The sequence below is a fragment of the Micromys minutus genome (genome assembly GCF_963924665.1).
Source record: "Micromys minutus genome assembly, chromosome: 11".
Taxonomy (NCBI): Eukaryota; Metazoa; Chordata; class Mammalia; order Rodentia; family Muridae; genus Micromys; species Micromys minutus.
Window position 1 is genome coordinate 36,507,187 of NC_137980.1, and position 13,948 is coordinate 36,521,134.

The 13,948-nt window shown below is 50.5% G+C and overlaps 1 protein-coding gene across 1 annotated transcript in view; it reads left to right on the forward strand.

Moving 5' to 3' along the window:
* BMP7 (bone morphogenetic protein 7) overlaps positions 1–13,948 on the forward strand; it is a gene marked incomplete at both ends in the record, with an annotated part of 74,712 nt that overhangs the window by 19,613 nt on the left and 41,151 nt on the right. The window contains one exon of the mRNA XM_080925266.1: positions 5,794–5,986. Within this exon, the coding sequence (XP_080781392.1) occupies positions 5,794–5,986 (193 nt within the window). The remainder of the gene's footprint in view (positions 1–5,793; positions 5,987–13,948) is intronic.

Below are 13,948 nucleotides of genomic sequence, written 5' to 3' on the forward strand. Positions count from 1 at the left end.
TGGGGACAGAGTTTCACTTTTTCCGGATGAACAGTACTACATACAGTCAAGCGTGAACGTGTCCTGCATGCACTACTGAACAGTTTGTGCACAGGCAGTGTCGAGGCAGTGTTTTGTTACCCACATCTTCCCATGTGGACATTAAAGTTGAGCTAGAGAGATGGCCAAGCTGTTAAGAACATTCACTGCTCTTCCAAAGGATCTGAATTCAGTTCCTAACACCTACATCTCTCGGTTCACAAACCATAGCTCACAAAGCTGTAACTCCAGCTCCAGGTGATCCAACACCCTCTTCTTGCCTCCACAGCAAGCTTAGGCATCATGAACAAGTATGGTGTGTGCACACGCACGCACACACACACACACACACACACACACACACACCTAAAAATAATAAAAATAAATCTTTAAAAAAATAATGGATTATATGGGTTTTGTGTTGCTTGGATTAGAGGCCCCGTGGAAAAAGATGCTGACCAACCAGGGTCTCAGATTCAAGCCTAAGCCTTGGGTTGACTGATTTGGTGGGCATGGAAACCATTCGCTAGCAAACCTGTCTCCTTCCTCCCCCAGGAGCAATGTTGGCATCCTGGCCTCTCCTGTGTGGCACTGCCCTATTAGTGGACATACACTTTCCTTTAGTGTCCCAGGGTTTCTGGCTCACGCAGTTCACATGTACCTCTGACGGCCTTTTTTCAAGATTTTTTATCTGCTCTTTAATCTTCTGGGATCTCTCTCGCTCTGCTTTCTGTTTGCAGTTTAAGATGTGAGCTAGCTTCTGGCTCCAGCCACCATGCCTGCCTGCTGCTGTGCTTCCACACCAGTGGGAGTGATAGACTTCACTCCTGTGGGACCATAAGCTCAAATAACCCGTCCTGCTAACATTGCCACAGTCCTGAGCTCTTTGTCACTACAGAGAAGCAACTAACACAGTCGTTTCTTTATTTGTTCGCCTAGATTCCTTGGTTTCCTTTTGTAAGTGACTCTATCCTGGTGTCCTCTGCACTGATAGGCATTCTCCTGCCTCATCATGACAGTGGCAGACACCCTTTGCCATTACCGCTTAAGAGCCACCCTCTGTGACTGCCGTCTTCTGAGGACACCGAGGCATGATCATGGAGCACAGGTCACATAATCTAAACCACATAGCTGGTCAGTGGCATAATGGAGACCAGGCTCGGACAACTGCTTTGGGTGCCATGGTACCATGCATGGAATGTCAGGAAAGTGTTCACGGCCCCAATCCCCTCACTGCTGAGAGTTGACCCTCACCACATCTTCCAAGTCTTCTCTGTTCCTCTTAAAGAACAGGCTAGGAAGAGCCCTCCACCCCCCCTCCCCTCTCCTTCCCCTTCTCTCTGGAACAGTCAGGTTTCCCCAGAGCAGGCATGCTCAACAAGAAGCATTGTGGGCTCACAGCTAAAGTAAGTCAGTCTCCACAAGTTTTAGTCCTGGGATTCTGGGCTTAAAAGCAGGTCCACTGAAATGAAAGCATCGGCCAGAGAAAGGACAGCAGAGTGGGACCTCTCTCGCAGCCAAGGATGGCTGAAGCACCCAGAGATGCAGAAGGCACATGTCTTGCTAGTGCTGAGATGCCCCATGATGAACAGATTTGGCTGTTGTCTCAGCCAGGGTTTCTATTCCTGCACAAAACATCATGACCAAGAAGCAAGTTGGGGAGGAAAGATTTATTCAGCTTACATTTCCACATTGCTGTTCATCACCAAAGGAAGTCAGGACTGGAACCCAAGCAGGTCAGGAAGCAGGAGCTGATGCAGAGGCCATGGAGGAATGTTACTTACTGGCTTGCTTCCCCACCTTGCTCAGCCTGCTTTTTTTTCTTTTTTCTTTTCTTTTTTTTTTTTAAATAGAATCTAGGTCTACTAGCCCAGGGATGGCACCACCCTCCCCCCTTGATCACTAGTTGAGAAAATGCCTTACAGCTGGATCTCATGGAGGCATTTCCTCAACTGAAGCTTCTTTTTCTGTTATAACTCCAGCCAAGTTGACACAAAACCAGCCAGTACAATTGACTCCTTGTCAACTTGACACACAAACACAACACTATTAAGCCTCAACCCTTACTTTCTTATTCATCCCCAGGATCTAAATAACCTTAAGAGTTCCAGTCTTTGCAAATTCCTACATATCAAAATCAAGATACCTTTAAAATACCCAGTCTCTTTAAAAAATCAAAGTCTTTTTACAATTTAAAGTCTCTTAAATGTGGGCTCTACTTCTTCCTTCAAGAGGGAAATATATCAGGGCACAGTCACAATCAAAAGCAAAATTAAGCTCCAACCATCCAATGTCTGGGATCCACTCATGAACCTCTGGGCTCCTCCAAGGCCTTGGGTCACTTCTCCAGCTCTGCTCTTTGTAGCACACACCTTGGCTTCTAGGCTCCAGCTGCCTGTTCTTTACTGCTGCTGCTGCTGCTCTTGGTGGTCAACCCATGGCACTGGCATCTCCAAAATACTACTGTCAGTCTTGGGGCACTAATTGCCAATGAGGATGCACCTTCACCAATGGCCTTTCATGGCCTCTCACAGTGCTGAGCCTCAACTGTTCTTCATGACCCCTTCATTTCTTCAAAATCAGAACCACCTGGGTGACTCTTACACATTACCAAGTCTAGCCACAGCACGAGGTACAACCATGGCTATCTCTGGAACACAGATTCTTTGTGCTCTCAGAAAACAGTTCCCAGAAGATTTCACCTCAGTGATGCTGGTCTCTTCTTAATCATTAATTTCCAGCTGACCAGCATCAATAGTCCCAGTAATGCAAAGGTTTTGCTTTAGTAGTTCTGGTATCTTGTTAATCACAGCTGATTCTTTAACCCCAGCTAACCAAAACCACAGAGTCTTTACAATTTAAACAGTCACAACCCTGATAAGAGCCTTCAATCTTCCCTCTGAAATTTCACAAGCCAGGCCTCCATCTTCTGCATTGTTCTCAACATTATCTTCCAAGCTCCTATAGACCATCCCACAGAGCTCTTAACATCCCAATGGCTCTTCTAGCTCAAAGTTCCAAAGTCCTTCCACAGTCCTCCCCAGAACATGGTCAGGTTGCCACAGGAATATCCCACTATCCTAGTACCAGTTTGTCTTAGTGAGGGTTTCTGTTCCTGCACAAACATCATGCTTCCATGTTTCTATAGGTCTGACCTGTAGCTCATGTTCCATTGCTACTTTCATAAGCCTCCCTGGCACTTTTGGAGGAGGAGTATTATTTCCTTAGGGTTTCTATTGCTGTGATAAGACACCATGACCAGAATAACTTGGGAAGACAGGGTTTATTTGGCTTATATTTCCAAAGCACTGTTCATCACTGAAGGAGTTCAGGACAGGAACTCAAACAGGGCAGGAACCTGAGGCAGGAGCTGGTAAAGAGACCATGGAGGGGTACTGCTTATTGCCTTGTTCCTCGTGGAATGCTCAGCCTCCTTTCCTATAGAACCCAGGACCATTAGCCCAGGGTTGGCCCCACCCACAATGGGCTGAGCCCTCCCACATCAGTCTCTAGTTAATGGCCTGTGGGTTTGCCTATAGCCCGATCTTATTGAAGCATTTTTAAAAATTCGTTTGTTCGTTCATTTTTGGAAGCATTTTTTTTGAGATCCTCTCCTGTCTAATGACTTTAGCTTCTGTGAAATTGACATAAAACCATGCAGCACATGTCTGCACACATTGCTACCCCAAAATATACTCTCAGTGTCAGAGCAGAAGCAGGTGCATCTCTGAGTTCGAGGCCAGCATGATCTACAGAGTGAGTTCTAGGACAGCCAGGGACACACAGAGAAACCCTGTTTGGAAGGACACACACACAAAACCTGGTTTGGAGGATCCCCCTCAGAAACCATAGAACACAGCTCAGATGTGATCAAATTGTGACATTTTATGCAGTGGTAAATATTCATTGTAAGAGGGAAGCGTAATAAACATGTTAGGGAAGTCAGATGCAGAGGAACCCACACCACACTCCTTTCAGTGTGATAGAAACAGCAAAAATCAACCCTCAGCTGGAGAATCTGGGCTGGGGGGGCTGGTGCATTCTGCTGAGGATCCAGAGGGCCTCCCACCAGGAGTACGTGTGTAATGGTCCGCTGAGTTACACATGTGGTTCATGAACACAACACACCTATGTGCACATATGTACAATGTGGAGTCTGTAAAACAAGCAGGGACCTCGTCCCAGCAAACTGTCCTTACCGTTGTTGAAGACATACATGGTGGTGCAGGTCTCCGGTTTGTCAGGTCCTGGATTGGATCCTGGCTTTGACACCCCAGGCACGGTTGTTGGGAACCTTGGGGTCTCAGGTGCATGCTCGCCCATTGCTGTGTCATGCCCCCCTCCTAAGGTGGCTTGGGCATGTGGGCTGGTTCATTTTAACTATCAATTAACACTGTCTAGAATCAGCTGGGAAGTAGAGGTATGGCCTAGATCAGGTTGGCCTGTGAGCTTGTCTGTGGAGTACCACCTTGATTGCTAATCCTGTAGAAAGACCAAGTCCTCTATGGGTTTTGGCATTCTGTAGGCAGGGAGGTCCTGCCTACACAAGAAGGATGAAACCTAGGAAGCCAGCAGGCAGCAATGGGTACATTCATTTTCTCTACTCTTGTTTATGACCAAGCCCTTGTCTCTGACTTTCCTGCTATGATAGAGTGTGACCTAGAATTGTGAGCCCAATGGACCATTTCCTCTCTTAAGTGTCAGGGTGTCTTTCTCAGCAACAGAAATGAAGCTAAGCAGGGTGGGAGGAAGTAGCAGATGACAGAGACTATCCTGAACTTCCTGCCTTGCCTCCTTATACTTGGGTCACCTCCCTAGGTTCTTGACATGAAGGAGAATGCCTTCCTTGCTCAGCAGCTGCTGCAGAAGAACTTTCTCTTCCCTGTCCTGTTGGTAAACCGGAGGGCATGGTGGCATCTCTGACCCCTCTCTCTCCTGTGAGTCTTTCCAGTGTGCTGGTGTAGAAGGGATGTGCTCCTTGTGGGACACAGAGTGGGCAGGAGGAGAGCCGATACCAGGAGACACATGAGGGGTTTCAGGAGAGTTCTTTCTGACCAGCTCTTGATCCGTTTTGGTTCTGGGTGGGGCATGGGCTGCATGGTGTGGCAGCTCATGGGGTGCTCCTCTTCCCACCCGTGAGGTTGATGCTTCTGTGGCAGCATTTGAACTCTCGATGGTATAGCTTACAGCGTTGGAATTGGCACACCCTTTTGAGAGCCGGTAATATCAGCAGCCCACGGTGCCCTTTCATTTTTAAAAGCATCTTCGATCATTCTTCTATGCCGCCAGGGCTGAAGACCACTGTCCCACACTGTCCTAGGACAGGTCTACCAAGGCGCGTGCTCACCGGTGACAGTTACCTAGCGGTAACATTTTGCTCGCTTATGTGCATTTGGTCTCTTGCCCGTTATGGTCCCATTTTCCTGAATATCAGGTGGGATGGTCTTGACTCTTAATACTACCACAGCTACCTCAGTGGCCGAGGCTGGGTTTGAACCCAGTCCTGAGCTGCTAGGACTCCAGTCTAGTGTGGCTGATGCTATGTCGTTGCTTTGTCTCCCTCAACAGGCTGGACTCAGAGCCATGCTCTTTTTGTTCAAGACGGCTTTGGGGTCTGAGCCTGTGACCATAAGATTCATGGTGTGCCTACATGGGATGGAAGGTTGTCCCAAAGGCTGTTGTAGGCAGTGTCTACCCAGCTCAGGCCAGTTGCATGGACAGAAAGGAACCAGACACTAAATTGTTTTGGTGCTGGTGTGTTTTCTACCCCTCCAGTGGAACACGACAAAGAATTCTTCCACCCTCGATACCACCATCGGGAGTTCCGGTTTGACCTTTCCAAGATCCCCGAGGGAGAAGCGGTGACCGCAGCCGAATTCAGAATCTATAAGGACTACATCCGGGAGCGATTTGACAACGAGACCTTCCAGATTACTGTCTACCAGGTGCTCCAGGAGCACTCAGGCAGGTGAGTTCTGCGTCTGTGTGGGACTGGGATGCTCAGCTTCCTGTAGCTATGGAGGAAGGAGTGGGTGACCGGCCGAGGGTGGGGCCGGAACATTCTGTGGCTTCCGCTATCAGATGATTGTCTTAGAGGTGTGTGATGTATGAATGTCCCTTCAAACTGTGACCCCATGGAAACTCGGGCAGGAATATTGGGAGTCTGGGAGCCCTGGGAATCTTGGGGCCGTGCCTCCCTGGACAGGACTACATGAACGGTCTAGGTATGGAGCTGTGTTTGGAGATGGAGGGGGCCGGAGAGCTGGTGTCGGTGGTTCTTTCATTCACCTATCTAAGCCCTGGATGATGTCAGACAGCTAATGAAAGTAGTCATTTATAATCAAATGCTAAGGACAGAAAAATATAAATAATAACAATAACAATAACCCAAACCAAAAGCAAACAGCTGGAGAACTCTTAGCTCTCCAAGCATTGCTAGGTCAGGAGCCAAAGTTTGTTTTGAAAGACTTATTTCTGGAGATCTCACTTTGCAGCCTTGAGAAAGGTAAGGAGCTTAGAGATGATGGTGACCAGCCTCTCAAATATATTCCAAAGTTCTGAGCTGGAGCAGCCAAGCTCGCCTTTCTTTGTGCCTGGGTTTTTTGTATTCTGAGTCTGTGGGACTTGTCACAGGTGCTGTGGTACAGAATTGAGTGGGAGAATCTTCAGCTAGGACGGGAACAGGGACAAGGGAAGCAGTGGCCCTGGCATTGCTGTTTGGCAGCTCATCTGGGTGGTGAAGGAAAGGCAATTTCTGTGGCGTTTCTAGCGACTTGCAACCAGGCGACACTTCATATACACGCCAGCACTCTGAAGTAACAGATCTGGGAAACAGGCAGAACCAAGTGTCCTAAAATCATTACAGAGGGCTAACCAGACGGGGGTGGGGGAGACAGAGAGAGAAGGAGGGAGAGAGAGAGAGGGAGGGAGAGACAGAGACACAGAGAGACAGAGAGGCAGAGACAGAGTGCAGGCACGTGAGGACTTGGCTCAAGTTTGGGAATCGGAGACCAGGCTTATGGAAAGGCTTTCTGATAACGATTTAATTTTGAGCTGAGTCTGGTGGCGCACAGCCACCCAGGGGGCTGAGTCCAGAGAATTATGATTTTTTAGCCCTGTCTCAAACTGAGAAGTAAAATAACAGGTCTGAGGCCACAGCCCTGGTGCAGAGGTCTTGCCTAGGATGAATGAGAGAGACCCTGGGTTTAGTCCTCAATGAAGCAAGGAAGGAAAAAAGTTAGGTTTAGACAAGACACACAAGAAATAGCTCTGAAGAGAGAGGCAGAGACTGCTGTGGAGTTTAGGCTCCCTCAGTCCCCTCCCTAGGTGGCCTCGTCTACTCCCAGTTCCTCTTTCTCTGGAGGAGAGACCACCACCCACTCTCTAAGTGGGGGCAATTTGCTTGACATCTCCTGGCCTGGTTCTTTCATATCCACACAGTCTTGTGGGATGGGTTGTGTTGTGTAGTGTTGTGTGTCTCATCTGTTTGCTGCCCACAAGTGTGTGGTGACTCCATTCTGCTGCTGTGGACGGTGCTGTGGGGGTGGGTGGCCTCACTCCTGAGCATGACTGCCTGATGTTCTAGAACTTCGACTAGGTCACACACCTATGTGTATGTGTACACCCACATATTCACACAAGGCCTTTGTAGAGGTCACCAGGCTTTCTTTACCAACCAGAAAGGAGAAGGCTGGTCCCCACACGCTCAGCAAGGCCTCCTACTAAACCCTTTTGATCACTCCCGATGGGTGACAGATGGCATCCTGGTGTGGCTTTAATTTATGCTTACAGCCCCCACTGCCCTGCACCAAGCTCAGCCCTGCATGACTTTTTTTGCTAGAGAGGCTGGCAGTGAACTCTAGAGCAGATGGGGCACAGGAAGGACCCGGGTGGCTGGGAGCAGGAAGGTAGCCATGTGGGTCACTCTGAATCCTCCCAGGCACTCAGATGCCCTGTGGATCTTAGCTTGGTCTTCAAGCCCAGCCTCACGAAGAGGACATGGGCGATCTTCTGGAGTTCCGGCATCTGCTGTGCACTTTGGAGCATTCTTATCCCAGGACTCTTGCTTGTCTGCGATGCCTGGAATTGAATCTGGTCCTCATGTTAGCTGGACAAGTAAATGCCCCACCTTAGGCCATCAAGACTCTTAGCCAGACCGTGAGTTTTATCTTCCTTGAAGGCTGATGGCTTAAGGTAAGGCACATGCCCACTTGTGCCTGGGGCTATTGACTGGCCTCCAAACATGCCTCTCAGAATGCCTCACTGAGAGGTCCAACTTCAGGAATATAGTGGCATCCAGCGAGTCCTTCCCAGCCTACCTCAGATGGCTGACGGGTCATGTGCATGCTCTTCTCCCATCTCTCTCTGTAGGAACATGCGCCCTCCTGATGGTTGAAGATCACTGGGTCCGGAGGTCACCTCTGACACTGAGCTTCTCTTACCTATGTAGAACTCACTTCCTGATACCACATCCTTGCATGCTGTTCTTCCTGTCCCATGCCTGTGCACACCCGCCGTACCCTGTGGTGGAAGGTGCCAGAGGCCAGGGTTAGGTGGCACTCATGGAAGTCTAGGCCATGGCGTTGGTGGAACAATGGAGTCCATGATTCATGTATCAGCCTTTTGTGTGCGCACATGCTAGGTGCTGTTCTCAGAGGTCAGGCAGTGGGAATAAATGGGGGAGGGGCTTCGAGATCATGAACACCATGTAAAGTTTTGATAGTGGTGCGTGTCTGAGTTTGCCAGGATGCTGCCATAACTAAGTCTCACAAATGGCAGCCCAGAGCAATAGGACAGGATTCCCTGGAGGCTGTAATTTCGGAATTGGTCAGTGGTGCCTGTCCCCTCTGAAACCCGTGTGTGTGTGTGTGTGTGTGTGTGTGTGTGTGTATGTGTGTGTGTGTGTGTGTGTGTGTGTGTGTCTGTGTCTGAATGTGCTTTTCTCGAAGGTTCCTGACATGGCTTTAGGCTGTGGGTGTTTTTAGGCTCAGTCTCCTCTAAGCATGACCCCAACCTGCCCCTGCTGGAATGGGCTGGGCCACTCAGATCGTGCAGAAAAGATAAGGCTTTGTGGGTCTTCTCCTCCCTGCTCCTGAGACCACATGAGGGGTTCTGCCAGTCGTGGGAGATAAGGAGGCATGGTCTTTAGTTGACAGAGGGACATGGGGTATAGAAGTCTTCAGCTCCCTGGTGTGCTGGTGGTGCTGGCGTAGTGGATGGCTTATTGCTGAGGGCCTGCCTCTGCAGGGGGGTGAACTGGGTGGGGAGGGGACACAGAGCAGCTACAAGTGTATGGCCTTGAGGGAGCAGAGTTGGTTGAGGAAGGCAGGAATAGTGAGCCAGTAGTTGTTCTTCCCAGGCCCCATAGACAGAAATCAGGAGAGCCTTCTCCAGGCGTTATAAAGAGCTTTAGGTTTAGCTTTGTTTTCTTAGTGGCTTTTGAGCCTAGGTGCTTCTCTGGAGGCATGGGGTGGGCCAACCCAGCTTTAAGAATTAAAATCCTGCTAGAGTGGCCGTGGCCTTGGAGACTCAGTTTCTCTTCAGAGAAAAAATGATCGTGGGGTCTCCCCTCTCAGGGTCATGGAGGTTTTTAGAGAATATTTTTCACGGTAAATGCTCACTGAACGTGCTCGGTAATGGTCTCCCTCACTGTAGGAAAGAGTTCTTAGCTTCAGACTTCCACAGCACTGCCTTCTTCTGGCTTCTGAATACGTGTATGCTTTAAGCTTAAGAATATGTCTGGGTTGGAGAGATGGCTCAGCGGTTAAGAGCACTGACTGCTCTTCCAGAGGTCCTAAGTTCAATTCCCAGCAACCACATGGTGGCTTACAACCATCTGGGATTTGATGCCCTCCTCTGGTGTGTCTGACAGCTACATTGCACTCATATACATAAAATAAATAAATCTTAAAAAAAAAAAAAGAATATGTCTGAGGATACAGGCCTGAGCTAAGTATACACATAAGGCTCCTTTGCACGTCCCCAGCTGCGCATCTGCCATTACGAGCCTCCTGCTTGCCCAGTCCTCTAAGAAGCCCAGTGCTGGCCCCTCCCCCACCCCAATTCTGCCACCTCCCTGGGATCTGTGCTTAGAGAATTTAGCTCTGCTGCCCCAAGCCACCCAGCTGCTCAGGGCCAGGACATCTGGCTTCCTGGCAGGCTCCAGGGACACTCCAGGGGTGCTGGGATTAGCCAGCTGTGGGCTGGCCTCAGCATTTCTCCCCTGTGGGAGTCACTTTCCACCAAGTCCTCTTGATCTCTTGGAGTTGGAGTCCTTCCATGGTCTGTCCCTGCCTGGAGCCAAGCCCTGGATAGCTGGAAAGGTGGAGAGGTTGGCCAGCTGTTGGGGAGGCGGTGCTCAGGGGTGGGCCTGGAGATGGTGGCTTCATTCTGGAGGCTTTGCTCAGGTTGTTACAGGGGGATCAGGAGCTTAGCCTTAGTTTCTGGACCCTGAGCCTGAAGCTGGACCAGCCATCTCCCCCCCATGTTTCTGCTCTTGTTTCCATCTGCAGGCTGGGGGGGCGGGAATCACACTAGGCACTCCATCCTAACCTGTCCTCTTCCTGGGAGCTTCCAGGCTTACTCCTCTTGCACTGGAGGGCTGTGCTTGCACCAGGAGCCTCTCGAGGCCATGCCTTATCACACTCAAAGTTGAGATGTTGCCTGCTGCTGATTGAAGAATGTCCCCTGCTCCATCCCAGGGTCTTTGGCTGCCAGGAGGGTGACCCCAGCCTTTCTAATGCCAGGATTTGGATCAACCCCAACCTGAGTCACTGTGAGGAAGAGTGGGCTGTTTCTGTCTGTCCTTCCAGAGAAGCAGAGGAGGCCAAAGAGGCGACCTACCAGCTCCTCCCTCAACCCATCTGCCCTTCTTGTTTTTGAGTGCCTGTGAGTGGGGGCAACAGCCTTCTCCAGGACATCCGGGTTTTGCTCCTCACTTAGAGGAGGCATCCCATCCAGCGTGGTCCTGCTGCAAGAAGGAGCATCCTTTCTGCAGCCTGCTGCAGCCACCTTCAGAGGTATCTGCCTTTCCCCATCGTTCTCAGGGTGAGCAGGTGGAGCATCACCTCTTATACACACCAGGACAGGCCATGCCTCTGTACCTCAGGACATACATGGAGGACCACAGGGCTTTGCTGTAGAGCTTTGCTGGGGCCGAGGGCAAGAGAAAGGTTATCTGGTCTCCATATCCCACAGTTGGTTTCAAGGTGGCTCCTTGGGTGGCACCTCACCTGAGCCTGTCCTCTGTGGGGACTTTTTGGTGGACATCACTTTGGCTGTAGGCTCAGGATTTGATAGCCATACTCTGGGAAGGCTTTCATACAACCACATTCAGACACAGCGCAGAGATACCTCATCTCTAGCACGAGGGCTGGGACACCTTCCATTTTGGGGTTTTCTGTTTGCAGTAACATGGTGAGTATTCCACCCCCACAACAGGCCTCTTCAGTGTTATCCCCTTTCTATAGACTGGGTGGCTCAGCTGAGGTCACATGATCAGGAAGTGGCAGAGGGGTGACTTGAACCCAGGTCTCTGAGGCTCGCCCGCCTACCCTGTACCACTTGCGTTCTAAGCAGCAGTGAGATTCTCAAACATGGCTATGCATTATCGTCAGTTAGGTTGATTGAAGATCTGAGAAAGCTGCCAGTGTCGGGTGGATTGAGCTGGGTGTTGATGTTTCTTGAGATAGTCCACATGTTCCAGGTGCCAGGCTTGGAGCAGGCAGCTGCCATCTTAGCCAGCTCTTGTGTCAAGATAAATAGAACGTGGGGGCATTCCTGATCCAGCCCTGGTTTCCAATAGCTTTCCCCCTCGTAGACTGTCCCTTTCCTCACAGGACAGAAACCTATTTATATTCCAGACTCTGTCCATCTCATTGGTATGGGGAGGAAACTAGTTGAGAGTGGGGATCTTTCCAGAAGCTTCCAGCCTTCCTCCTGCTTCTGAAGGCCTGTGTGTCAGCTCTTTTGTATCTCCTGGCTTCTACCTCTTGCCACTACACCTCAGTACAGAGGCATAAGCTTGTGATCTGAGCTGCCTCAGTAGCCAGCACTATGAAACAGCAGATTAGTGCTGTCTTGGAAGATCACAGGAGAGGGGTGTGAAAACCCCAGGTTAGAACCGCCTGAGAATCTCTTCTTGAGACCCCTTTCTCTGCGTAACACTCCAGACCCCAGCTCTGAGCTTTGGACAAGAAAGTGTGGTCCTTGGTGCTGTTTGGTTCCTCTCAGGGCCCCCTCACTAATTTTCAAGGATCACTCTGGAAAAAGCTTGCATCCAATGCCACCCAGCAGGGAGGACGGCAAGCCACTGTGTCCAATCTATTTAGTTCTGGGAAGGCAGCCGGCCGGTCCTTCTGTGTCCTGGAGCCAAGTGCCCACTGGCTTCCTTTCCTGCGGTCTGAGGCCGGCTGGTGGGCTATGGCGGCTGTTTTGATCTGTGGGCCTTTCCTTCCTCACATCATTCACCCACAGCTCGGCTTCTTGGGCACTGGGTGGTGGCACTTGGGTGTCAGTGGTAAAGGCATATCTGTGGGATACTTGTCATAGGAGCTCAGCAGGGTGCTTGGCGGGGGTGATGGTTCTTATTTTCTCAGGCCCTGACCATCACTGAATCCCACGGAGTCTATCTGGGCAGGGGTCCCCAGTCAGGCCAGCATTGTTGTAGACTTGTGCACATGTGCACAGGAGAGGTGCTCTTTGCTGCATGGTTGAGATACAGTCCTCTGCCTACCCTCCCAGAGATCTACCTGTGTGCCAGAAGTGGTAACTGTCCCCCTGAGCAGCGGTGCTCACAGAATCTGCCCGTGTGGCTACAAAACCCCATAGAGGCTTCTTCTTCCCCCACTTTGCAGAGAACAGAGGCACGACACAATTCGTTGAACCGGGTGATAGGCCAGCCAGATTTCCACCAGGGAAACTGAGGCAGAGAGGACAGATGACCTTCCTGACTTGTTCTAGCAATGCTGTGAGGCAGCCCAGTCTGCTGCCCGTAGCCACCTCTGGGCACACGAGTGTGTGGAGTTGGTGGGCTGCTGGCCTGGCAGAGCCTCATGGAGCTCTGACTGAATTCTGAATAGCAGCTGCAGAGGCTCTCTGCAGGAGTGAGGTCTAAGGCACACAGTAGGCACTCTGAGAATGCCTACTGTGAAAATAGTCTGGCTGTAGGGCAAGGGCCTCCTATGTGGAGGTGTTGTGTTCCAGGGGGACATGGCCACATGACCCACGGAGACATGTATGCATGAGTACCAGGGCATCTGCTTGTGAACTTACTGGTTGGTCTGCCCAGCACGCTTGCCAACTGCCCTTGTTTTCAATCTTACCTCAGCATCTGAGCTCAATTGCTAAGAAGTGAAGATTGCTTACAGTCATTCTGCGCTCAATTCTCTTTGCTGTCACAGTTATTTTTCGCAGAGCCGGGAGGCTCTGCCCCAGTGTCCAGGGGTCAGTGGGCTCTCACTGACAGGGCAAATGGCAGCAGGTGCTGGGGCCCTGGGTTCTCCATGCTGGACTGCATCTGGGGACAGTGGGCTATAGGATCCGGTCTGTCTGGATAACTTGATCAGACACCTTAATTCTGAAAGTGCTCCGTTCTTGGATTGGGGCCTCCCTCTGCTCACCTCTAGGAACCTATTTTTCCAAATGCATTAACATATGTGTTTCATATCAAGGCCTGTAAGGCTTTAGCTTCTTGGCGGGAAACAATGGGAATTGGTATTTTTCAATTTGCTTGTAAGCGGTCATGCGTAGCTGGGATAACAAATGCCTTCTCAGACACTAATGCTGTGAGGACTGGGAAAACGGGTTGTTTCCGAGTGGTCGACTGTTTCTACAAAGGCCTCCGCTATCTGAAACGCGGGTCAGGAGCAGGGAACATCCGAGGCTTCTGCAAACTCTGCTGTCTTCCTTCCTCTTCCCACTGCCATCCCCA